Genomic DNA, 26814 nt, shown 5'->3' on the forward strand with positions numbered 1-26814 from the left:
CTCTGCAGACAATTCCTGTAGGGAATTTCTTCAAGTGTGACTTTCCCTTTTTTTAAAAAAGGGGCTGCAGCTGCTAAGGAGAGGTAGGAAAAGCAGAGGAAAGAAAAGAGATTGAGTCAGGATGAGGAGGAGCTGGGATCAATCCAAAGAATTTATCATTTATAGGGTCTGCATTCCATGGAAGTGTTTGAAAATCCACACGAGTGCTGTCCTCTGTCCTCTTTTCCCCTCCCTGTGGGGCAGTATCTCTCCTTAACGCGTATTTCTAACTTAAGTGGGGCTTGGAGGATGCAAATACTTCCTGTTATGTCTCATTTTCCTCAGATTTGTGTTTAGGTCCAGGGACAGCCCCGGGGAGCTTTGCAGAGGTTACTGCAAAGTCTTTTGCTTCCCTCTAGTGTTTAATGTCTCCATTTCCTTGTCAGTGACTGCCCAAGGTCCACTGCACAGAGCGAGTGTGCAGGGAAAACGGGAAAAAAACCCCTTGCAGATCTTCCAGACCAGATCCAGGAGAAGTTTAAACTGGCTTGGATTGGATCCTGCTCACATTCCCCAGCTGGGAGCCAGCCCACATCCTCTCCACTTTGAGCTCTGGGTGGTTGCAGTGACATCTCTCTGCTTCTCTTTCTGTTCTGGGATCATTTCCATGTTTAGTTCATCTTTTGCATCAATGACAATCTTGACAACAATCCTCGAAGTGAAATTTTGTTCTTTTACAGATAAATCCTTGCAGGTGGGTAAAAACCACCTAGGAAACCTCTGTGTGGCTGTTCAGAGCTTGGTTTCCCTTTTGTCCCATCTCTTCACACAAACATTGTGTGAAATATTGCTGCAAAGTTTTTGCCCAAGAACGGAGGGTTCAGTTGTTTTCCCATGGAGTATTAAGGGCACATGTTCTACCTGATGTTCAAGAATTGTTCTAGAGATTCTCCAGTAAAAACTCAGAAGTCCCTAAAACAAAAACAACATGGGGCAGTAGTTTAGGTCAGAAGCCTTTTACAAACTGCCGAGCACCCAGTGTGGCAAGCTCTCAGAATTCCCTGAGACAAGCAACAAGCATTGCTATAATTCAAAGGGCAGCTTTTTGAAAGGGTTTGCTCATTCCCTGTGTGGTAGCTGCTGTGTAAATGAAGAAAAGGGTGAGCAGCTTTTATGCCTCAGGACATTCTCTGCTCCCTGCAGGGCCCAGCAAGACCATTCCCTCTATCACAGACAGCACAGCACTATTAGCAAGAGATTTGGTGCCTTCTATTTATTTTTTTGCTGAAGTGTTAAGGCCTGAGCTCTGCAAGACAGGAGGTATCAGCCCTGATGGGCCAGGGGTGTATCCTGCATTCCAGTGTCCTCTCTTTAATTGGATTAGCTGCTGGTTTGACTGCAGCATGAAAGTTATCTCCTCTCTTCTGTGCTTTCTGGGGAGCTTTTTGTGAGTCACAGAGCCAGCCTGATCAGGTCTGCTCCCAGGTAATCATCTGACAATTATACAGCTCCTTCTATTTCCAGCTGTCAGAAGTGGAAGCGGAGCTCATGGAGCAAGAACAGAGCTCTCAGCAGGTTCAGTCTCTGGGTGGGCAAGTGAGGAACCCAGAAGGTCGTTATGCAGGAACTAAGGGGACCAGAGGGCTGGGTGTTAATGTTTTGCCCGAGTTTTATGTTGCAAAAACTCCATAAAGCTCAGGATCTCAGATAATACTGCTCATGCCAGAGTTATGATCCCACCAAAGGGAACTTTCCCATTCCTGCCTGGTGGAACTGATGGATTCATGGAGCACTTTCCATACCAGGAGTGCTCTGGGGTGCTTGCAGAGCCTGGTAGGGCAGAAAGCTGAACTCATATTTTTATAGAAATCTCCATTATTCCCATAATTACAAAATTAAGAGTGAGAAACGCTTGACTATCTTGAAAAGAACCATATTTAAATGTAAGTAACTCTTGAAAATTACTCTTTGAAGTGCCCTAAATTGGTGATTCCTGATTCAAACCAGCACCAAATCAGTGGTTACATGATGAGGAGTAAGGCCATGCCTTGACCTTGCTGTTTGTCCTGTTTGATGATCACACATTTAGCAGGGATGAGTGGTAGGAATGTCAGCTGGATGTGATTTTGGAGTTACTTCACCGTACCAGCAATGGCAGGAGATAATTGATGTTTTTGTTTCTCACTATTGTTAAGCCTTGTTAAATTCTGGATTATCCAGCCCCAGCTCTGTGCAGAATTTGGGAGTGGTATCAGTTCAGGTGGTGCTGGTAGCAATGATTAAACTTTCAGAAAACTGAAAATAACGTTCCCAGACTTTCTGGCAGCCTTTGACACAGTTGGGCCTCTGTTTGGTGCTGGTAGAAAAATCCTTGCAGTGCCACAGGTAATTCAGTCACTGTGATTTTTTTCCTTCAGATGCAACTGAGCATCCTGAGAAGTGAATGTGCCCTTGCCTCGCAAGGGTAAAAGAGAACATCGTTAGCTTGAGGTTTAACTGGAAAAGGTTTTTTTTTTTTTAATAAGCAAAAGATTCTTTAAGACCTAAGGACACTGCTCTGAAATCTTCATTTTCTGGTTGTCATTTTCAGGGAATTTCTAGAAATAAAGGTGAATTCTTTCCAAATACATCATCTGTGTGGCAATTAAGGTTTTTTCTGTGGTCCCCACCTGTTTCCCATCTCCATTCCCACTCCCATCCCCTTCCCTGTCCTGTCCCTTTTCTATCCCTGTCCATCCCCTTCCCCATCCCCTTCCCCATTTCCATTCCATTTCACGTCCTCATCCCCTTTCCCTTTTCCCATTCCTATCCCATTCTCCCATCCCCTTTCCTGTCCCCATTCCCTTCCCCTTCCCTGTCCCATCCCTGTTCCCTTCTCATTTCCTTTCCCATCTCCTTTCTTCATCCCATCCTCTTCATTTTCCTCATCCTTATTCTCATCATCTTCCCTTTCCCCATTCCCATTCTCATCACCTTATCTCATCCCCTTTCCCTTTCCCACTCCCATTCCCTTTCCCTCCCCATCCCCAGTCCCATTCCTTCCCTGACCCCTTTCCCATCTGCCTACCCTTTCCCTCCCCATGCCCATTCCCTTCCCTTATCCCCATCCTCATCCTCTTTCCCATCCCATCCTCTCCCCTTTCCTCATGTCTATTCTTATTCCCGTCCCTTCCCATCCCATCCTCTTCCCTTTCTTCATCCCCATTCTTATTCCCATCGCCTTTCCCTTTCCCATTCTCTTCCCTTTCCTCATCCCTATCCCGTTCCCATTCTTGTCCCCATCCCATCTTTTCCCCTTTCCCCATCCCCATTCTTATTCCCATCCCCTTTCCCATTCTCTGCCCTTTCCTCATCCCTTTCCCTTTCCCACCCACCCTCCCCGCCCCGCCATCCCCGCTGCCCGGGCCGTGCTGCCGCCGGGCCGGCAGGGGCGGTGTGCGGGCGCTGCGGGCGCGGAGCGGGGGCGCGGAGCGGGCGGAGGGCGCTGCCCGGGGCAGCCCCGCTCCCCTCAGGCCGGGCCCGGCGCGCCCGGCCCGGGCAGCGCAGCGGCGGCGGCGGCGCAGCGAGGCCGGCGGGGCGGCCGGAGGATGCGGGCGGGGCGGGCGCGCTGCCGTTCCCGGGTCGGGCAGCTAGAGAGCAGTGCAGGGAGCGCCAGCCCGAGCCGCGAGCTCCCTTCCTGTGGGCAAGGCCGACAGCGGAGCCGAGCGCCGGCCGAGGCCCGGGCCGGCCGCCCCCGCTCCGCTCCCCCATGGCGGGGACCAAGATCATCTACCACATCGACGAGGAGGAGACGCCGTACCTGGTGAAGCTGCCCGTGCCGCCGGAGAAAGTCACGCTGGCCGATTTCAAAAATGTCCTCAGCAACCGGCCCGTGCACAGCTACAAGTTCTTCTTCAAGTCCATGGACCAGGATTTCGGGTGAGCGGCCGCGCTCCGGGCGCACCCCCGGCCCTCGGTGCCGCGCGTCCGCCGCGGGCCGGGCAGGGCTCGCAGCATCCCCGGGGCACCTGCCGGGCTCGGCCGGGCCGGCCCCGCTCGGCACCGGCGGCGCCGCGAACATGGCGGGCGCGCCGGCCCGGCCCTGCCGCGGGCTCGGGGCTGCCGCGATCGCGCCCCGCGATGCCCCGGGATCCCCCCGCGGTCCTGGCTGGAGCCTCCCGGGCCCACCCGGAGCTGTCGCGGTGCCCTCGGGTCCAGCCGAGGCGGCGGGGACGGGCGGCCGCAGCTGTCACCGCGCCCGGGGAGGCCGCGAGAGCGCCCGGGCAGGGCGGGCGTGCCCGAGGGGCCGCGGGGCTGGCCCGGGGCGAGCGCAGAGGTGCCGGGGCGAGGAGCGGGGGCTCCGCGGGCAGCGCTGGGACGGCGGCCGTCAGAGCTCGGGGGTCGGACGGGTGACGAGCGGTCCTGGTTGAACGGGTGTGAAATGGTCAGTGGTTAAATGAGGGGCGAGTGGTCACTTGTCAAACGGGCATGAAATGCTCAGCGGTGAAAGTGGTCGGTGATCAAACGGGTATGGAATGGTCAGTGGTCAAACGGGTGACAAGTGGTCAGAGGTCAAACGGTGCCAGGGGCTGTGCTCACACTGCAGCTGTCAAATCCTCGAGGTCAGACAGTCCCTGGTCAAACGGTGTGAAATGGTCAGTGGTCAAATGGGTGCAAACTGGTCAGTGGTCAAGCAGGTAACAGTGGTCATTGGTGAAACGGGTCCAGGGCCTGCGCTTAGATAGCGACTGTCAAATCCACTGGGGTCAAACAGATGTCAGACGGTCCAAGGTCAGATGGGAGTAAAATGGTCAGTGGTCAGACAGGTGTCAGGTGGTCAGGGCTCAAACGGGTGTCACACGGTCCCTGTGCCAACACTGACAAGCACTGGTCAAACGGCTCCAGGGGCTGTGCTTGGCCAGCAGCTGTCAAACCCTTGGTGGCCACACGGCTGCCAGATGGTCAGTGGTCAAGCGGTCAGTGGCCAAATGTCTGCTTGCAAGGGCACACACTGAACTGGGAGCACTGGAGAAGAGCAGGGCCAGACATTGAAATGACCTCTGTGGTGACCAGAGGCAGCTCGGTGACCGGAGCCGGGAGATGTTTGACGTCGTTCTGCTCCCGGCACACCAGAGTGGCTTGCGTGCCACCGGGCTTAGCGACAGCCAGAATAAAATAAACCAATAAAAGTCCCTTTGACAGTTTGCCAGACAGTAACTTTCAAAATGTATTAATCCTTTTGTAGCAAATCACTTCTCTTTGTACTCACATCTGTCGCTGGCAAGGCAATTTTGCACAGCTAAATGCTTTGCCAGGGAAAAAAAAAAAGGGAGCAGGTTTGTGGGAAACTCATGTGGACCTGACTCCAAAATAACGCTTTGGTTGAGGTGTAGGTTTTATGTTTGGTGAGATGGATAACCCCAAGCATCCTTGGACGTGTTGTGCAGCCTCCTTCTTATCCCTGAGACCCCGAAGCTTTTCATGCTGATTGTGTTTTTATCCCTGGTGGAATGTGGATATTGTTTGTTGACACGTATTTCTGATGTGGTGAATTGTTAGTGTTGGCTTGTAACCATAGGAGTGTTTGTGGATTGATTTCTTGTTTTTCTCAGTGTGCAAACATTTTGTGGGGGGTACAACTGTACAAAATATTTGTTTTCAAAAGAAATATCTTTGAAATTGACTATTAGTAAATTTTCTTCCTTCACCCCCAGTGACAGGGACACATTGTTGTCCATGTAGAAATTCAACTTGTGTTTGTGGTTTGATTTCACTAAAGGAGGTTGGGATTGTTCAGGCAGTATCTGCATCATTCTCACTGCCACAGAAATTTAGGATTAGGAAATATAAACTGTGCTGAGGCGTCTTGAACCCACAGGGATGTTTTGGTCTTTGACCAGGAAACAGAGTTAGTAGGAAACCCTAGGGTGTATTTTCTTACTAGTCTGAAAGTTGGGGTGAAACTTGTCTGTTATTCTTGGAAATGGAGATGATGGAAGATGAAGGGGTGCAAGGGTCAATACCTGGAAATTCTGTCTTTATTATTTAATCAGCAGCATTCCGGTGACAGTCCATTGCCTTGAGACAGCTCTGAGTGACTCTGCACGTGGGACTTCTGAGCTGTCAGTCAGATCTTTGTTTGCATTTATTTTATATGTCTTAATCCTTTTGTGTTTGTGCTGCTCTGAATCCGAAATATTTGGGAAAATTAGAAGAAAATTCAGATGAATTTTGGCTGTCTTAGTGAGTGTTAATAGTAAATATGGTCTTTGTTTTCATCATCTTGTCTACAAACTGACTTTGTAGAATCATGGGATATCCTGAGCTGGAAGGGATTATCCAGTCCAGCTCCTAGCTCTGCCCAGACACCCCAAAATCCCACCCTGTGCATCCCTGGGAAAAGTGTCCAAACCCTCCTGGAGCTCTTGAGGCTGTGCCCTTTCCTTGGGGAGCTGGGGAACAGCCCTAGAACCCTCTGGGGGAAGAACCTTTCCCTAAAATCCATTCCAACTCCCCTGGCACAGCTCCATCCTTTTAATTGTTGCAAACAGGCAATTCTAGCTGCCGTTGCCACAAACCATAACAGAACTGTGTCTCTTTAATTTTTCCCTTATGTGCCTGAAAATCTCCTCCAGAGCAGCTCTTCCCTGCATGTTCTGAAGTGGCACTTGGGCTGGAGCTGCCGGGACATTTTGGGTGTCCCTGTGGCATCCTGGTGTCATTCCCCGTTGTGCCAAGCTGGGATTTGGCTCGGTCACTTGGCAGGGCAGTCCCTAAATCCCTAAATTTTTCACTGTGAAATGTGAAAAGCACTCCTTGTGTTAGGAAAGCAAATGTTTTCCTGGAGAATTGGAGCCTCCTTGGGAAGCTGGGGATCGGGAACTGACTCCTTGCAATTCTGCACATGCTGTTGTAATTAAGGCACGGCCTTTCCTGGATCCTGAAATAATGGAATAAATAATGTGCTCAGAACCACTGGATGTGCTGAATGGTTTCCAACTGTGAAAGATGCAGTGGCTGAGGGTTGGGATGGAGCTGGGTCATGGATGTGGCATGGAATTAAAGCCCTGTGTTCTGAGTACCTTTTCACCTTGGAAGGTGTGGGAGTGTCACATTCCCTTCTGAGCTTTGCTTACAGTTTAATTTACTGCTCTGCCACTTTCCCCTGTGCCACTTCACTCCCTAACTCATGAATGGGATGGCCCTGCCTTTACTCTGCTTTTCCTGCTGGCTCCACCTGTAGACCTGATGCTGGTTTTAAGATGCAGGATGTCCAACTGTGCCCTGACATTAATACTCAACCCTTGGAGCTGATATTTTTATTCTGGTTGGTGGGAGACCAAGCAGGGACATTAGAGGATCAGCCTCATTAATGTGACAGCATCCACCAGCAGTGAAATTTAGGAGAGGTGATGTTTGAGGTATGTTTTTGTAGACAAGGAGCTGTGTCATCAGCTGATTTAATTAATTACAGCTACTGATTTTTTCCTCAAGGCAAAGTTCAGAGGTCACTTCCTATCACTGACATTGCTGATTCATTGCTGTGGGGGTTACAGCCCCACATATCCCTGCAGGAACACTGAATTCTGTTAATTCTTTGATGATTTAAAAAATGACAGCTAATGAATACATCTAAAAATAAAGCTGTAGCTTGTGATGCCTGGGCTCTCATGACTGAAATGCTGACAGCTGTGTGGGATCCAAATTATTCATAATGAATCTGTGTGACAGATCCTACAAGAGGAATTCGTATCTGTCTGCTTTTAAATATTTGGTATTTCCAGAGCTTTGCTTGTAAAACACTATCAGTAACTTCCAGAAGCACAAAATGATGGATGTGGAGGATCCAGGCACTCCTGTGTGTTTCATTTTCTACACAATAACCTGGTTTGGGACTTTGCAGTTCCAGTGTGGGATGTAATGCTGTGGTAGGAGAGTTTCAGTGAAGAACTGAACCATCCTAAAGATGTGATCTGTCCAAAATTGGATAAATATTCCTTCTGTGCATTGTTGTGGTTCCTCTGCTCCGTTCCCTGTAAGTGGGGCAGGAAGAGTCCATGGAATAGCAGAGTGTGTCTGTTCTGCCACCCTTTGGGTGAGGTTCAAATCCTCATTCTTTCCATTGTGTGAACTAAGACTCCTTTGATTATTCTTCTTCAGGGAGTACTCTGAGGAGTGGCTTTTTAAGCATTCCTTTGGTATCAGCAAAAGACCTTCATTTCAAACTGCACTTTGAGGTGCAGCTAAAAATTGGTTTTCTTGGTTGAAAACTGGCAAGAAAATGGGATTTAAAGCAGTAGTAATCCAGTTTGGGGTTGGGATTGTGAGCTGAACGGGGTAATTTTTAATAGGAGAGGGACATGGGAAGCATTTTACGCTTTTTCTTGTGGAGGTAATGCAGCATCCCCATTTTCACCCTTGCCCTAAGAGGAGTTAGGATCAGGAGTCCAACTGACAGATGTCTTGCTGTGCTATAATTTCATAATTAGGAAAGCTTTTAGAGACAAGAACTTTTTAAAAATACACAGAATAATTTCAGGGGGAGAAATGAAAGTAGGAGGCTGACAGTTCAGAGGGACTGTTTGGAAGAGTTTGTAGTGACAGGACAAAAGGGAATGGCTTCAGGCTGACAAAAGGGCAGGGTTAGATGAGATTTTAGGGATTTTCTTCCTTGGGAGGGTGGGGAGGTCCTGGTACAGATATCCCAAAAAAGTCTATGATTGTCCCATCCCTGGAAGTGTCCAAGGCCAGGTTGGAGTACTCTGGGATAGTGGAAGGTGTCCCTGCCCTTGGCAGGGGGTGGGACTGGATGAGCTTTAAGATCCCTTCCAACCCAAACCAGTCTGGGATTTGCTGATAATTAAAGTGCCTTTTGGACACTGGACATAAAGCTTGGAAACCTCAGTAGATTTGGGTGTTACCTCCACAGAATTCCATGGTCACTGAATGAAATCTGTTGTAAAAATCCAGCAAGCAGAGGAATGTCAGACAAAAACCTGGAAGTTTTGTTTTTCCTGTTCTCTGTTCTCAGGAGCCACAGAGTTCTAGACTCTGAACAAGGAAAGTTCTTTTGGGCTGAGTTCTGTGCTTGGAAAGCTCTTTCCAGGCTTATTTAGGGATATACAGCAGACTGGTCAAAAGGATTCTGCCTTTTTGGTGGGCTCTGCTGTGTTCTGGAGTAGTGAGGCCAAAGTTTCGGGTTGGGTTTTTTTGGGGGTAGTTATTGCAACACGGATTTTAATGAGGTATTTTTGCTGGTGTTTTTAAGGAGACCCTCTCAAGACTAAAGAGCCACATGACAGGATGCCTCCCTCCATCCTTGTTTGAAAACTGAGCAAGCAGGTGACAGAGGCTGATATAGGTCAGTTACAGGTAGGAGTTTGTCTTTTTTGAAACAGAATAAAATAAATCAAACAAAACAAATAAAACAGAAGCAAGTGGTTCTTATTTGCTGTAGAAAACACAGAGCTGGCAGAGCAATGTGCAGAGTGGGGGGCATGTGCTAAAAATACCAGTTTAGGAAAATGATCTTTGCAGCTTTGTCACAGGGATTGATGCCCACGGAGGGAGCCTGGATGGATCAGAACCAGGGGATGTTGAGGCAACTGCAAGGATCAAAGCTCTGGCATGAATTTTCAGCTGTGCCAATGGAAAGTTTCAGAAATGCTGCTTTAGGGAGAGCCAAGTGTAGGATGGATGCGATGGCCTGCGGAGCAGCCAGGGAGTTCCAGGTGATGTCCAGAGCTGAAGGATGGGCAGGTAGTTTTGCCTGGGACCTTTTTTGGGGTTTGGAATCCAAAACTTGGAACCTTTGGCACTGAAATAGGAGCAAGGTTCTTGACAAAGCAGCCATGGAGAATTTCCTCCTGTGCTTGTTTTCCTTGTCTCCTCCTCATTTTGTCTCTTTTACCCTCAATCGAGGGGAACAGGGTGTTTTAAAGAGAGTAAGGAAGCAGTTCCACGAGGGCAGAACTAATAAAAACAGCTTTTCTGAAGATTGATGTTCTCTTAGTGTTTACCTTCTGTATCTTCCCTGTTCTCTCATCACTGAGAAAAATACAGTTCATTTGGACACAGGTTGGGGCTTCAGCTGCTCATTCAGCTTCACAATTTACCATACAGACCTTTGCAAATGCCCATTTACTGAAAATATAAACACACATTTATGGAGAATATTTTTTGGTCAGTAGCAGATGGAGCAACAAGTGGGTTTCTTGTAAAAGTTTTTTGGGTTTTTTTTCCCCTCCTTTTTGGCCAAGTTTGCCTGGCTGGAGGCAAATGAAGGATTGTGTAAGAGCCCAAATGGCTCCAGGTCAGGCTGGGACAGCTGCTCCTGGGGTGTAAACAGGCAGGGCTGGCCAGGGGATGAATGTCAGGCATGGCACAGTCCAGGGCTGACATCCACAGTCCTTCTCCCCTGCTCTGCCAGCCCTGACACCACTTGGGGCTGATCCAACACCTGATGAAGTCACTGAGGGTCTTTTTTTTTTCTGAAACACATTGAATTTTGAGCCATTTTCTAGCTGAGCTGTTCTGTCACATGAGCAATGTGTGGCTTGCAGTGAGTGCAGTGGGAGGAGAAAGCTTTTTGACAAAAAAAGGTGTTTTTTTTTCTCAAAACCCCACAGATGGTTGAGTAAATTTAGTTGTGAAGATGTTTAATTTTTACTAGTTCTTTGAGACAGCTCCTAAGCCTGAGTCTGGCGGCTCTGGCTGTGCAGTTCAGTGGCTTTTCCAGCTTTTATTCTACACTCTTGCTCAGCTTGGAAAAGACACTTAAAATAATGGGGTCCAACTTTTAACCAGTACTGCCAAATCTATCTCTGAACTGTGTCCCAAAGTGACCTTGAGTCCCCAGCTTGATTCAATCAAACAAATCTGGAATAACAGCCTGAAAATTTGGATTATTAAGAGCAAGCCCTGAGTACCTGGATCAACAGCAGCTCTTTAGAGGGAAGGAGAATTCAGGCTCCAAGGGAGAGTTTAATACCTGCAGAAAGTTGAGGAACTATTACTGGTGGAAAAAAAACCCTGGTCTTTTATGGATGGTGGTGTCATTGAAGCTCTGAATTGAGACTTGAAAATACAAAAGAAACTGCATTTAGGCTTGGATTTTGCAAAATGGGCACAGTGGCTGAATTGAGGTCTGTGCCTTCTCCTAACAGCCTTTATTTCTCCTTTCTTTTCCCCATTTTCTCGCTGAAGTATATAAACTTTCTGGACACTCACACTTCTTCTATTTATACAACATCCAGCACTGTGGTACTTTTCTGCTTGCTGGAATCAGAAAGCACCATTGTAATACAAATAATAAAAGCTCAAAAACCCCAGAGCTCAGACTTTGGAGCCACACCAGGCTGACATGTATTTTACCAAGCTGATTCTGATACCTGTCTGCAGTACAAGCCACTGCTTATTTTAATGTCCCAGCTGTAATGTAATCTAAATATTTAAAATTACTCTTTTTTTTTTTTTCCTGATGGAACCTGAGCCTTGCTCTGCTCTGGGGGTGGAGTGTGTTACATTTATTAAAAGCTAAGGCTGTGAAAACAAGCTCAGGGGATCCATCAGGTTTGGTTTGCTTCCTGTGCCTGCTGATCTGCAGTGGGACAAGTTAGAAAAACAAGTTTACTTATGTTCATTTAATGAGTACCTCCTCAGAGTGGATGCATGGTTTTGTTTTTCTTCTATTTTTTATTTTTTCTTTCCCAGTGCTCAGGTAGATTTGTTTGGGTTTAAGAATCCCCACACAGCTCCTGGAAACATTAAGCATTCAAGTTCAGCAATTTATCTATAGGCTGGCTGTATCTCTAATTAAAATTTGCCTGTGAAGGAGGTTGAATTAAGTAGGATTTATTTAATAATAATTTTTGAAGGATTATCTCCATCCCAGCCTGCCGTGGGAGGGCGAACAGGGAAGCAGGACAAGAACCAGATGCACCAGGAGATGCACATGCGGGGGGCTTTGAAAGCCATCCTAAGTAGCTACAGACCAGATTAAAACGTTGAATTAAGGAGTTAATTTACATGCAGTAATAAAGCCTGTGCAGATTTCCATGGTGTAACTGAGATGAGTGGCAGCAGACTCCCTTCACTTGGGTCCTGCTTACCTCTGAGCATGAGGCTGTTTTCAAAACAAATGTTTCAAAATTGAATTTTGATTTTAATTAATTTTTATTTACATTTTATATTAATTAATTAAATTAAAACTGTTCTCAAAATTAAATGGCATTTTAGAGCCATTTAAATGCAGCCTGGGAGGTGCTGCCATGGCTTGTGCAGCGTGGCCAGTTCTCACTCTAGTTAGAACTATTCATTCTGTCTATTTCGGCTGCTTTGTCCCAGTGTCAGGTGGTGGTTGGGCAACACACAGAGGAAAAATCCTCTATTCTCTGGTCTCTATCTCCTTCAGGAGTCATAGCATGGTTCAGTTTGGATGCTTTGATAATTAAAGGTACCTCCTTTCTCTATTTTCCCCACAATGAGGTTCCTGGATGTTTGACTGAAATGTTCTGTTTGATATGATCAACAGCAGATTTCCCTGCCTTAATCTTTATGTGAAATTCTGTGATTTCCTGAAATTCTGGCTCATTCTCACTCTTTTCTGTGTTCCTGCCATGTTTTCCTTCCAAAGATCACTGAAATCCAATATTTTAAAGGCACTAAACCCTGCCCCCTCTCCTTAGCAGGTATCTCTCAGGTGCCTCCCTCCTGTGCCTCACCTTATGGGAGGGGAAATTAATTAATTAAGAACCAGCTGATTGTGCCAATTAGCGATGCTGACTCAAAACACATCTACACATGTATTATGTAATATACATAAAACCCACTCTTTACAGCTTATTATTGCAGTTTATTTGGAGGTTTGTGCTGAGATTTCTGGGTTTTATTTGGAAAAAAATCAGAGAGGAAGTAAAAGGCAATATCTAGGAGAGTTTAATTCCTGTTTTTCCTGTGGAAATAGGAATGGTTTGGCATCTCTAGGTGATTTGACCATCTATTTTGGGAGTCCTGGAGGTAAAATCAGCCTTTGTCCATCAGATCAGCCAGAGGGAAGTGAGTGAGTTGGGATGGTCACTGATATTTTGACACCTGGGCTGAGCAAAGCAGTGCTGGGCACTCCTGAAAACCCAAAAACCCCTGGGGAAGGAGGCTCAGAACAGGGGCAGTGCCCTGAGACACTTAATTTATCCTTTTTTCCTTGGAATCCAGTGTTGCCTTTGTGCCCACAGGATTCTGTTGTGCCGTGGGTGTTTGAGGCAGGCTGAATAAAGGAGATCAGGGGATTGGCCTTTCTGAATGGACACAGATTAATATAAACTTATCCTACACTTATTTTTTAAAAACTCTGCTCATGGTTACTCTCCATTTACCCCCTTATTTGCATGAGGATTAATTAATTAATTAATTAATTTCCCCTAGTTTACCAAAACTCTTCTGCATTGTATTGAACAGAAATTCCTGCTGCAGTTTAATTCCTTAATATCCAGGATTGCATCTTGTTCCTGGCTGGGTTATTTAGAAAAAAACCAGGTGCCTCATTTTTTGCTGAATGTCTATTTTATATGCTCTAATTATGCTATTATGTGGTGATAATTAAGAGTTCTGCAAGGGCTGTGTGTGTGAGCTGCAAATGAATCCTTTCTGCTAAGCTGGAGTAATGTCAGAGCATCCTGGCCTTCGGCAGGCAGCATTTTGAAACCCTTCTTTTTTTAAAAAAAGAAGTAAATTCTTAAAAAAAAAAAAAAAAGACATAAATTCAGTTTAAGTGTAGCTGTTTCTTAAGAATTTGGCAAAATACACAACCCCAGTTCCAAAGAATTGTTTGCAGACAAGATCCACTGAAGAGTTCAGTTAGGAAAATTAAGCTGGGGAATGAAGCATTCCTGACTAATATCAGTTTTTACTGTTTGTTTAATCTCTGCTTGCTTTTATTCACTTGGTTGGGGTGCTGGAGCTGGGCAGATGATTAAACTCATCTGTTTTTCTTGTCTCAGCAATTGTTTTTTCATCATCATTTAGGGCAGGTCTGACTGTAATTCCAGTGAAGTTAGAAGAAAACCACTCCTGAAAAATCTCATCATTCTCAGTTTTGCCTCTCCAAGAGTTCAAATTGGTTTTTTTTCCCTTGTTTTTCTCCAGTCCAAAGATTTATCAGTAAATATAGACAATGTTGCTTTAAAATTACTCTGCATTGTTACTTTAACTCATAAATCTGCTACTGCAGCTGGAAACCTAATTTGAATTAAATCAAAATGTCTGTTTAAGGGGATGTTGCTGACAGGGAAATCATGGAAATTGTAATTACATATTCCAGTGCCATGACACAGATTTCTCCAAGGCTAGTTTGGAACATGCTGACACATCCTACATGTACCAACTATATTAGATGTAGTCCCTCAATAGCCATTTAAAGTATTTTGGGAGATATTTTTTCTCCTCGTGGTTTTAATCAGCCTAAAAATCAAAGTTTTAGGGCAATTCATGGAGACATTTTTGAGGAAGCAGCATCTGATGACAGTAACATCTCATTTTTATTTCCCCCTCTGAGTTCATGGCAGCTCCTACCATTTCCTGACCCTCTTTTGCTTTGAGAGAACACAACAATGAAAATTCCTGTCCTTACACACCCTCCCAAAACTGGCAGGGAGATGAGTCTCTTCTGTAGGCAAAAATGAAAAGGTCACTCCTGTCCAGAAAACCTGCAAACCTCAGAGCTGCACCGGTCCAGCTCCTGAGAAGATCCTTTTAAATCCTGATTTTTTTTCAAATTCAAACCTGATGGTGACCTTGAGTTGGAAAGCACCCCCTGGACTGAAACCCAGCTGTTTGGGGCTGGACAGCTGTTGTTTTAGCAGGAATACAGTGGTTTTTTAAAGTGCACAAGCCATTTTCTAGTTGTGCCTACAGAGAAGAAAAGGATATTTATAACCATCTTTATTTTTGTAGGATGTTTTGGTCTGATTGTTTTAGCCTCTACATGTGTGAGAACTTAATTTAGTGAAAATGCCCCTCATTTGTGCTGAAAAACACAGAATTTCCAGGATTTTACCCCTCACGGTGCTTTGTCATCTTGGGGTGCTTTTTGCAGGGTATTCAATATTCAGGAATCTGCTCGTTTTGCTGCTGCTGCTTCATCTGGTGGTTGTTTTTTAGCAATAATAGAAATATTTGTGGTTTTTGGAGCCACAGTAGGAGATGGGAGCAGGGGCTGCTCCTAAAGCCCCATTGCTGTAGTATCCAAGTTTGTGGAGCACGTGGAATTTGGTGACACACAGAGTTTTTAAACCATAATTTGGTTAATGTAATCCAATTCTTGAATGCTTTTTATTTATCCTAAATCTCAGAAGCAAATCCATCCAAATATTGTTCCTATGCTTACACAGGTGTTCACTTTTTGCTCTCAGTTCCCAAAGAGTCTCAAACGCTTCAATAATTAATAATGAATTCTGATTATTCTGACCAATGTATTTTTTCAGATTTTGTAGGATACCAACAATCCCTTTTGTGGGTATGACAGTTTGAGATGCCCCAAGCTGTAAGACCCCAGAATTTGGGTATAAATGTGTGTAATCTATAAATTACACCAGATTTAGAGGCTTTTTGCAATAAGAAAATGCTTGGGGAGAAGAGATGGAATATCGAGAATTTCTGTTTTTCAGGGAAGGATCTCCTTTAGCCTTCAGCTCTTCCAGCATCAAGAGAGGAGATTTCCATCTCCATCCTATTTATGCATGGCAAGCTTTGATATCCAGGCTCTGCTTTTTCCCATCTTTTCACTCCTTGATTTTAGCAAAAAGAAAACTGGAATTGCCCTGCCACTGGAATGCCATTTTCCAGAGTAATTAGTGGTTTAATGAGTGTGTTGAGGTGAATTTTGCTGGTTTGGGGGTCCCAGTTCTCAGAGGAGGCTGCTGAAGGCTTGTCCTGCAATTCCTGCAGCAGAGTTTAATCAGTTCAGACAAGCTGCTGAGCAAGTGCAGAGGAATTCTCAGGGCTCAGGGAAGGAACGACCTAAATAATTGTCCTGTGATTCTGTTGTGGCTTATTTCCATGTGGAATGGGAGTAACTGAGAGAATAACCATCATTTTTTGGTTATTTCAGTGGCCTTGGGAAGATAAAGCATAAAAATCATGTGGGAGGATATTCAAAATATCTCCAGTATTGGATGGAGTGTCCTGTAAAGGCTCTTTAGCAATTTGGAAGGAGCAGGCCTAAAAGGACCCTCCAGATTTTGATTTATTTATGTATTTTAAACCTGCCTGTGGATTTCTGAGTTCTGAGGTGTGGAAACATTTAGAAACTCCTTCATATGTGTGCAAATAGTGTTTGTTTACACCTGTCTTATTGTGGAGAACTGGGACAAGAGCTTGTGTTTTCACAACTCTTTGCTGTTCAAACCAAGAATTCATCACACAGAGTTGCAGAGGAACAAACAGACTTGAAAATTGTCTCAAAATATGAGTTTTTAAAGTTAAATCTTACCTGAAACCAGCAATATGGAAATGACTTGGCTCTGCTTTCCCTCTGGAATGTGAAGAAGGATTCCGATTTGGGATTTGAGTTCAATGTGGGTTGGGTTTCAATTTTCCCTCTTCCAGCTACTCTGAATTTGATCTTGATTAAGTGATTTAATCCCTGAGATTACAATTTGAGTTAAATTTGTGATTATCCTGATTTATGTCCAGGAGTTGTGCCCTTGGAGGAGTTTGTGAACATGTTAATTTTAAATGTCTGCTGCCATTACTTTTTGGCAGAAATTCTCTTTACTGATCAACATAATGATCCATTTCTACTCATTTTCTATGGGTTTTACTATTGTGGTTGAATATTTAAAATCACATAAATAAAATAATTTGCCAGCACAGAAAGAACCAGTTAAAAACCCACGTATTTTTAAGACTTCTCGGGGCTGTTTTAAAAATACATTTATTTCCAGTTGTCATTTATGACCTGTTTTATTACGGGCCCAAATTAAAAAAAAGGTACAATGAAAGGAATGAAACTAAAATAAGTGGAACAAAACTAAAATAAATGGAATAAAATTATTTGAAGCCAGAGCCTTGCCTGATGCAGAGATGAGGAGGGAGAATAGATAAATAAAAATATGCAAAGAAGTGCTTGACCTAAACAGCAGCAAGTGATGGCAGGGTGCAGAAAACATGAATATTCAATATATGCTGTTTGTACCCAGAGGTGCTGGTTGGATGGTGAATTCCAGGGAGAGGCTGGATTTCTGATATCATGTGGGGATTCTTAGTCACTGCAGAGTTGAGCAAGTGCAGGACACGCTTGACGAGTTCCTGATTCCAGATTGCAGAAATCTTCCCTGGCTCCAGTGGTGCTGGCAGCTAATCCTGGCAGGGTACAGGATGTGCCTTCCCAGGGCTGGGAGGATTTGGAGGAAAGGTAAATTCAGACCTGGCCCTGCCACCTGTGCAGCTGCAGCCTTGGGAAGAGCTTTTTGGTGATGGATAGTTTCAAAACGGCTCAGGTGTGTCCTGAGTGAAGAGAAATTGTAATTCTCCAGTCAAGTTTTCAGTGCAGACTGAATTTATGTGTTGTTTGAGGTCTCTGGCTGGTAAAAATCACCTGGAGGGAATGTGGAAGTGCTATGCTATCAGCTGGAAGCATCTGAAGCAGACCAATCAAATAGTTAATATTAAAAACTCTGCCTTTCTGCCTTTCAAATTGTCACAGCAGGGGTTGCATTTCATGGTTGACATTAGCCAGGCTGTTCCAGCTCCTGCTTCTTTCACATCCTGCTTTTCATCCCTCCTCCCTCCTTCACGTTTTTTTAATGCATCTAATATTCAGTGTGGCTAATAAGCAAATTTGTCATCTGCTTATTTTTGTCTTTGCTAACCCTCCCCCAGCCCTCCCTCCTGCTCAGCCCAAATTACCAGTAAGCCCGGGAATTGCAGATAATGCTCCTGTGAATTATCCTTTGCTGCAGGGCAGCTTTGCAGTCCCTGTGCCAAGCTGACTTTACTTGTGTGACTAACAAAAAAAAATAACTGGAAATTTGGGATGTTGGAGGGTACAAACCGAGGTTTAAGAGGCATCTCCTTGACAGGGAATTTTGTGGGGACATCTTTGCTGTGCTGCTGATGGCACTTGCTCTTCAAGCTGGTAAAAAAAAAAGTCAGAAAAAAATACAACAGGTTTGCTCAGTGGTTTGCTCATGGTTGATAAGCTCCTAGTAACAAAATGGTCCTTACTCTGGAGAATTCAACATTGAACCTAAATAAAAAGAAAACAACATAAAGACAGAAAAAAAAATTGGAGGGGTTTGGGTTTTTTTGTTGAATGAGAAGATGACAGAACAGCAAATAATGGGTTTAAAAGTAAAATTCGGTGAAAATAAAGAAGTTTGATCCCCACCCCCTTGCGCATTTGGTCTGCAAACACCTTTCTTTTCCTGAAATAAAAGTGAAAGTAATAGAAAATGAGTGAGTAGAAGTTAAAAATCACTCTCTGTGCCCATGGCCTGGGATCTGCTGGATAGAAGAACAAATTCGTGACATAATTCTTTAGCCAAGCCTGGCAAACTGACTAAAGGTTGCTTCCAGTGATTGTTCCTGGGTGGAATTGGTTTTGACAACCTTGAGTCTGTCATTCCAATAAAATGTGTTGCTTCAGATTAAGCAAAAATAAGACTCTCCTTCTTCTTTATAGTCCTAGAAACTTGGGAGTTTTAATGTACCCTTCTCCCTTTCTCCCCAGGGCTTCTTGCAGTGCTGATTTGTCCCTGGCTCCCAAACTGAGGAGAAGCTTTAGGAGATGTCAGTTAATAAGCGGGGCACTGGGAACTCTCAGAGCAGCCTGAATATCATTATTAGAGCTCTCTGGGTTTTGATTCCTTTGCAGTAATGTCATCCAAATCAGGAAATGGATTTATAACTGTGCACAAGTGGGATGTTCTTGTCAGCTTTCCTGACTGTGGGGACCCTCTAAGGTTAAGTGATGGTGGAACAGCACTAAATGGTGTCAACTCTTGGAAAACCTGCCTCTTGAAAACTGCATTTGCTTAAAAATTCATTTAAAGTAGTCCTAGAATTAGCTTGACTTTTCCTGGCAGATTTCTCACACTCACATGTTCCTGTTTTTTAAGATATTTTCATTTTATGTGCAACAGCCAAGTGAAATAAATAAAACCAATAGAAATGAGCACATCTGGCAGCTCATGGAGTCCTTAGGCATCCTTTTCTCTAAGGATATCAGGTATAGACATTTAAATGCAAAACAAAGTGCTCTTGGAAATATATTATTCCTCTCAGAATGTGATATACTCTCCCAAGTGTTCAGGCATAAGGGCAGATGTCAGATGCTATCGCAAAGGGTGAGGCAGGATACAAAATCTGAACTTTTATTAAACCTGAGTTTTCTTAGGGACAGATTTCCTTTGGAAAACAGTGGTTCAGGGCATGGTCAGGAGGTGATACCTGCATTAGAAAATTCAGAGATACTGAAGTTGTCCTAAACTCTTCAAGATGCTGTGGGACAGAGTTGCTTGATGTGTGTTTGTGATTTCCCCACCTGACTCTTCTAAAGGGATTTTTGGTGGCTTATTGGATTCTCGCTTTAAACAGCAAGACCTTTGCCTGAGGCTGAGGCATTCAGGATGTTTTTGGGCTAATTTCAACAACTGCTCTGTGTTTTATTCCCATCCCCACCACCCCCCTACCCTCCTTCTCATCTCTGCTGTCTCCTTTTAGTAGCTTCTGTTGCTCTCCTTAGGCTCCAGGGATCAGTAATTAAGAAATCAGCCCCTGGATAACCACTGGGAAGTGGTGCTGGTAAAGCTGCTGGTTTAGCCCAGCCTCTGTTAGAAAATGAGTAAAGACAGGAACAGAGCTGTACTAAAGAATGGCCAGATTACAAAGCCACTGGGATTGGAGCTCTCCGTATCTGGCTGTGCCAAGGAGCAGGATAAATGTCTCAATGAACTCGGAATTAGGGAGTGACAAAGTGGGAGTTTCACTACTGAGAGGTGCTATTGGTGTCCTCCTGCAAAAAGTAGGATTTAGGAAGCTGTGGGGGATTAAGGAGTGGATTGGCTGAGTTGGAGCTGTTCAGATGCTCTGCCCTGTGTTTGGAAGAAAGAGCAGCAAGAAAATCAAACTTCAGGGTTTGCCTGTTTCCAGTGTTAGCTCAGCTTGAGTCAATTCAGAGCCTGACTCCTGAAAAACTGCTCTGATTCCTAAAAAACTGCACTGAGTCTGAACTGTAGCTTTTCAGATTTTGATGCTTGTCAGCACAATGAGTTTGGGATCTTCTCATTATTTTGATGTGGCAAATGGCTTTTGCTTCTCTGATGGGATTTGGGAGAAATGTTTTGCAGCCCTCCTGTGTGTCCCAGGCTGAGTGTGACACAGAGATACACACCTATATTTCTGGAACACAGAAATATAGCCCTGTATTGCAACTCTAATGACTCCACTAATAGGGAAATTTTATAATTTCTTCTCAATTTCAAGCTCAGCCTTCTTGGGGTGAATGTGTTCATTAAAAATAAGAAATGGGCCCTGTGCTTTCCCACTTTCTTTCACATTAATACACTGGAAATTTGAAGGCCAAAGTTCTGGTGGATTCTGTATTTCAAGTTACAAAAAGCAGGTTTACAAAAATTTATGAGAGCACAGGGCATGAGGGAATGGCTTCAGAGTGACAGAGGGCAGGATTAGATGGGATTTTTGGATGTTATTTTTTTCCCTGGGAGGGTGGGGAGCCCTTGGAATGGATTTCCCAGAGAAGCCCCATCCCTAGAAGTGTCCAAGGGCAGGTTGGAGCACCCTGGGACAGTGGAAGGTGTCCAAGCCCATGGCAGGGAACTGGATGAGTTTTCAAGTCCCTTCCAACCTAAACCCTTCTGGAATTCCATGAAAAATACTCATTTAGAAGTCAAATGCAGTTGAGCTGGTGCAGGTTTGGAATGAAATTTTGCTCTCCCTTTGCATATGGAAAAGGTTCAGTTCTGTGATGCACAAAATCCCAGCCCCTTTTATCTGAGCTGTTTCTCTCAGGTTGCTGAAATGACTTTTAAAAGAGTGGGAGGTGGGAAACTGAATAGGCAGAGCTGGGCAGGTGAAGATTTCCATGGGGCCCCTCCCAGAACAAGCTCCCTGTGTATTTTTCCAGCTCCTGAATGATGTTTCCATGAGGAATATTTGGAGGAGCACCATTTCTTGGTACATTCGTGGCAGTTTTTGAAAGTCTTAGCTGAATTATTTGGGCTGTTCAACCTATACAATTTTTATTTCCCTGAAATGACTTTAAGACCTATTGGCAAATATGTCTTGTTGGATGAGGAATAATGAGTTGGTGGGAAAAGCTTGTGATCCGCTTGGAATACAGAATTCCTGTGTCCTGCTAGATCATCTTGTAAGGATGCACTGAAGAAGAATAGCTTGGACAAATGATAAAGGACTCAAAGATCTGTGTCAGGTACCCAAATGAGTCCCTGTGCACTGCAGTTTTTCCTTTGTGTTCAGAGTTCTTCAGGAGCACAGTAATAAATGAAGTAAGATCTCTGCCTTGCCCTTAATTCCTGAAATGAGGGAGGTTGGTTTGTCCATATTTATATGGACACTGTAATCCATCAGCCCTGCCATCTGTGCTATAACGGCTGTTTTTCTAAGTGAAATAGTAGATATTGTTTGAAAATGTGTTGTAGTTTAGCTTGGAATAGCAAATCCATGTCTAAACATGAACGTGGGGCTGGGGGATTGCATTTATTACCAAGGACTTTTTGAATTTCTCTGCTGGAAAACTTTTCCCGTGGTGAAAACACAGATTTTTTGCTCTGTGTGGTGCAAATCTGTAAAGAGAGACCACAATCCCATAGGGACGCAGATCCAAAGACTCCCTGTTCCTGAATTTATATCTGATTTGGGATTTTGTGACAAGCTGGGAATCTCTTTTTTAATGCCTAAACAAACTTGTAGGTCCAGTTATACTTTGAAGTTGCAGTGTGGGTGGAATTTATTACCTGGTCTGAAGGCAAGAGGTCTGAACCCAGTTTTTCATGATGCAAGGAGTGTCCTGCAGTTGTGCTGTGCCAGGGAGGGTTGGAGGGCTCTGTCTGTGCCTGGAGCTGGTGTTCCTTGTGGAAGAACAAATTTCCAAGGGGCAGACACCACAACCTTTCCTTGTGATCTGCATTCTAGAGGGCTTTAGCCACGAAAACTGCCCTGGCCATGTGTGGAACAGCTGGAACCCAAAATGGGTTCCTGTTCTGACCCTCCTGAGCTGCCTTTGAGGATCACTGGAACTTCTGGGAATTCTAGGTTGTGCTTCCTAAGCTTGTACAAAGAACTGAGCAGGGAAAGGGAATATGGAGAATTTCTGTGTTTAAGAGAAGGGTGGTTGGATCTCCTTTAGCCTTCAGCTCTTCCATCATCAAGAGAGAAGATTTCTCTCTCCATCATATTTATGCATGGAAAGCTTTGATATCCAGGCTCTGCCCTGATTTTAGCAGAAAGCAAATTTGGGTTGCCCTGCCATTTTCTAGAGTAATCAATGAAGCACCAACTCTGGTTTAATGAGTGTGTTGAGGTGAGCTTTGCTTGTTTGGGGTCCCAGTTTTCCCCACAAAATAATTTCAGGGTGTTCTGTGTAATTCTGGGTGGGCTTGGGAGGTACCAGAGGTGTTTGACTCCACCTCTGTGCTCATGTTTCGTGCAGGGCTGAGGCAGCAGGCACTGTCACATCCCCTGCCCCACACACCTGCCTTGTCATGGGCTTCTGGAAGGAACCTTGTGAAACTAAACTGAATCATTTTCACCATACCAGTGACCATAATTATGCCATTTAATTAATTTATGTCTAGACAAATAACCCAGAGGGGAAAGAGAGAGATTATCTCTAAGAAGTGTTGGAGGTTCCTGCATGGGGACCACACTAAAGAAATTTATGAACAGCTTCTTTTCTCTCCCAAGTATCTGGAGCGCTGGTGGATAATGTGGGTGTTCCTGGTGTAGCTGGACTGGCATTCATCTCTTCTTGTAATTACTTTAAATTGTACATAATAATTCCGTAAATAATATTTCTTTGAGGAATTGATGAACACTTGTGGCTGTTTTTTGACCCAGCTTTATTATTCTAATGAGGTGCTCTCAAGAGAGCACAAAAGGAGCCTTTAACAGAGGAGTAAGAACTGATTCTTATCTTGCCCGATCTCAAGTGTGTTTAACATTTCTTGGTTTGTGTTGTTTGGCACCGAGTTTGTCATGGCTGTGTGACACCTTTATTGAAAAGGAATTGAACAGTTGGAATAAGGAATTGAACAGTTGGAATGGGAGGTCTGCAGTTGCTTCCAGGCCCAATGGTAGAAATAAACTCAATTTTAGTTGATTAGGAAAAAATACTCAATTTTCTAAGTCTGAACTTAATTTTTTCTTGCTTTCCTTGTGAGGACTGAAAGTCATTCTGATCAAAAAGTGAAGAATGAGGACATTTTTTAAAGGCAGCTCCTCCTTCTGCTGGCCCTCAGGGAGTGATTTTCAGTTCTCCAGAAAGGTGCTTCATTCCATACTGGGAGGGGTGAACTGATGGAGTATGTTCTATTCTTTGCCTCCTCATTCCTGGGGTTTATTGCTCTGGAGCTGATTCCTGAAGGACAGCTCCAGCCAGAGTCATCATTTTCAGTTTGATGTTGAACCTTTCCTTCACAATTGTACAGAAAAATCTCTTCTTCTCCTTCCTTTTCCATCAGCAGGATTAACACGTGTCTCCTTAACATAGCTGATGTGAAGATGGACAGTAAATTTTGGCAAAATTAATACACTCATTTTCTCAAATGAGGACCTGGCTGTTTCTGAGGGCTTTTTGTTATCCCAGGCATTAATAGTCAAAGAGTATCTTTTTAGATGAAAACATAGGTATTTAAAAACAAAAGCAAATTCTGTTTAGCACCTTGAAATGTTTGGATATTGAGCAGATGAATTCCAGGCTCGGGCTGAGGTATCCACAGTCTTCTGGCTGTGGGGGTCCCAGAGCAGTGGCTGAGTGTTGGTGAATTAAAGTTATTCCCTTGATAACTTGGGAATTCATGGAGTTCTTAGTGCTTCCCAAATACCTTCAAAAGGACTGGAAGCACAGCTAAAAGGATGTCCTGTTAATGTCTGTGCTGCGAAATCCTTGCACAGAAATAGAGATTTTCTTGGGAATATTTGGCAGTTGGAATGGCCAGTACCTTCAGAAGTTGTGCAGCATCTCCTGCTGGGTATCAGTGGGTCTGGAAGATGCTGATGAGCCCCTAAAACCGTCCTGAACTTGCCCTTTCAATTTCCAGCTCCCAAACTGGCTGGGGGAAGTGCCCTTGGATGTTTTTTTTTTGAGCCCTGAGCACGGCAAGGAGCAGCTCTCACTGCGAGGTCACGACCTGCAGAGCCCTGGATTCCCACCCTGCCGCATCCCTGCCGGGAATGACATCCCTGTGAGCTATTCTGAGCGTCCTGCCCCGGAGTTTGGAAGATAATTGCACCCTGGGGAAAGCCAAATCCCAGACAGCTGTTTGAAATGGGCATTCCACCAGCAGCTCGCTGCTTTTACAGTGGGTTTTTTTCCCTAAGCTGTTTTCAAGAGCTGCTTAATTTTATGGGGGCTTGTTAATATTTATTGTTTTGTAAGTCAGGCATTGGAAATCTGGGTTCAGGTCAGGATTATGCTGACCTGGCTCTTTGTACTGTGACTTCCCTGTTTTTGTGATAGAGATGTGTCTGTCCCTTGGGACAGCTGCAGGAATAGATTCATTAACACCTGTGAGATTGAAATACAGGCACATAAATAATTTACTAAATAATACAGGGAGCAGAGGAAAGAGGGAAGTAAGAGAAAAGACAGGAGACTCTCAGTGTGGCTAAAATGCATTGCTTGTTTTGCCCAGTTCTATTCCAAACCCTTTCTGGGGCAATTGAGGAAAAGAAATTGTAAGGTCTTAGGACTAAAAATCATCCATTTCCTTGGCTTCTCTGCACATAATTGAGAGTAATATTTTTTCTAGGTTAGCTGGGAATGGAGTGGGATATAACACCATGAACAGTTGTATCTAGCAGTGCTATAATCAAACCAGACTCACGTCTGTAGATCTCAATTTAAATTGTACAAATATCCGTAATTTAGTGAGATTTTCACACCTTGAGTACGGCACAGCTATTGAAATATTGTTCATTAAGGAGGAGAGAAGCAATTCATATTCCCTGCATGCCACTGCTCTTGGACAGCCAGTCATAAATACTTTAAAATGCTTAATTGGAAGCTGTTCCTGCAAAGGGCAGTGTGTTTAGAGCCCCTTTGGAGGGCGTGGGGCAGAATTTCTGGCTTGGGGCTGAGCTGCCCTGGACTGAAATGGAAGGATGAGGCAGAGCTGGGCTGGCAGCCCAAGCCCCAGCTGGTTCAAAACACATGGGACCTTTTGGAAGGAGTCACTGTGGCAGTGCTGAGGGCTGGCAGGGCCTTACAGAGGGCAAAATGGGATTGCTGCACATCAAAATTCCCTTTTCAGAGTCACACAAGGAATCTCTGCTTCCCCTCCCGACACGCTCCCGTTGTTCTTTTTGGATTCGTGTTCCTAAGCAGAACTCCTGTCTTCCCTAACCAAGTAAGGAGGCTTTCTCCTGCTTCAAATGTCTCAAACATTCCAAGGAACATTTCAGCACGGAGGTTCCTTAGTTTTCTTGCAGTGTAATGTGCCAGCTGACCTCCTTGAGCTCATACTGCACCATGGTGCCAAGCAGAGCCTAAACAAATAGAATTGTCCTTGAATAGCCATAAAAAGTGAAGTTTAATGTTTGAAATCGGTGCAGATCTGGGCTGATTCTTGGCTAGGGAGCACAATAATTCTTGCATCATTCATATGCTTAGGTCACTATCTGGTGCAGGACCAAAGTACCAAAACCTCTCCACCATCCTGCAGTTTTCCTGAATGATGGATTATCCCTGGCAGGACAAAGTGCTAGATGTGCCTGCAGGAATAAAGGTGGAGTAGAAAAACCAGGGAAGAGGCAATCCTGTGGGCACAAGTGTTTTGTGTGGTGCTGGAGATCAGATGTGGCCAAGGATAACCAGGGTGTAAACACATGGATGCATTCACTGTTAATTGCAGGCAGAATCACTGAGAGGGAGGGTTTCAGTTTTTAAAAGGGTTAAGAATAACATGAGACAGAGCAGCAGCCATTACATCAATGAAGAAAAAGTGGTTTTTGATGTGTTTGTCACCTGTGTGGGAAGAGGTGACTTCCCCAGCACTGATTGCACATAGTTTCTCGCTACAATTTCTATAGAAATGCTAAGAAGGAGCTTGTTTGCATTGAAGCTGCATATCTTGGTTTGAAGAGGGTTTTGAAGAGGGTTTTGCTCCACAGTTGTGTCACTTACATGTATCTGGGTGTGTCATTTCTGTCATAATTGTGGGCAGCGTACTCATACCCATTTTTGACAGGTTTATGTGGGAGCTGGCGCACGGCAGGGCCTATGTGGAAAGGCAAAGCATTGACAGTGTTTAGGAATAACAGCCTAAAAAGAGGAGAATACTGGTTCAGTTGTGGCTCTGTGAGGTTTTGAGGAGTGATTGGCATGAGCCTGGAGAAGGAGAGGGAATGATGCCACACAGTTCCTGCCTGGGGCTCTGCAGGGTGCAGACGAGATCTGAGGTTTTTGTGCAGATCCCACACTGCTCCTGGTGTTTCTCTGCTCATCAAAGGGATTTCTCTCCTCCCCTCTTTCTTATTTCCAGAAAAAAACCACATTATATTCCAGTGTTTATCCCTGTAAATTCAACATCTGGGTTTATTTTCATTTCTTTCCCTGCACTGGGAAGGTGGCTAAAGGCTCTCTGTGCTGTGGCCTCAGCT

At 44.6% G+C, this 26814-nt stretch overlaps 1 protein-coding gene across 2 annotated transcripts in view; it reads left to right on the plus strand.

The window, feature by feature from the left end:
- Positions 1–3611: 3611 nt before the first annotated feature.
- Positions 3612–26814, plus strand: part of DVL1 (dishevelled segment polarity protein 1) — a 65783-nt gene continuing 42580 nt past the window's right edge. Inside the window, exon 1 of one of the 2 annotated variants that reach the window (XM_005530435.3) lies at positions 3612–3897. In XM_005530435.3, the coding sequence (XP_005530492.2) occupies positions 3728–3897 (170 nt within the window). In that variant the 5' untranslated portion in view covers positions 3612–3727. The remainder of the gene's footprint in view (positions 3898–26814) is intronic. The other variant, XM_005530436.3, reaches the window with a different exon arrangement.

This window comes from Pseudopodoces humilis, chromosome 24, assembly GCF_049639895.1.
Source record: "Pseudopodoces humilis isolate 2021_Gansu_Grassland_sample_001 chromosome 24, ASM4963989v1, whole genome shotgun sequence".
In the NCBI taxonomy this organism is placed as follows: Eukaryota; Metazoa; Chordata; class Aves; order Passeriformes; family Paridae; genus Pseudopodoces; species Pseudopodoces humilis.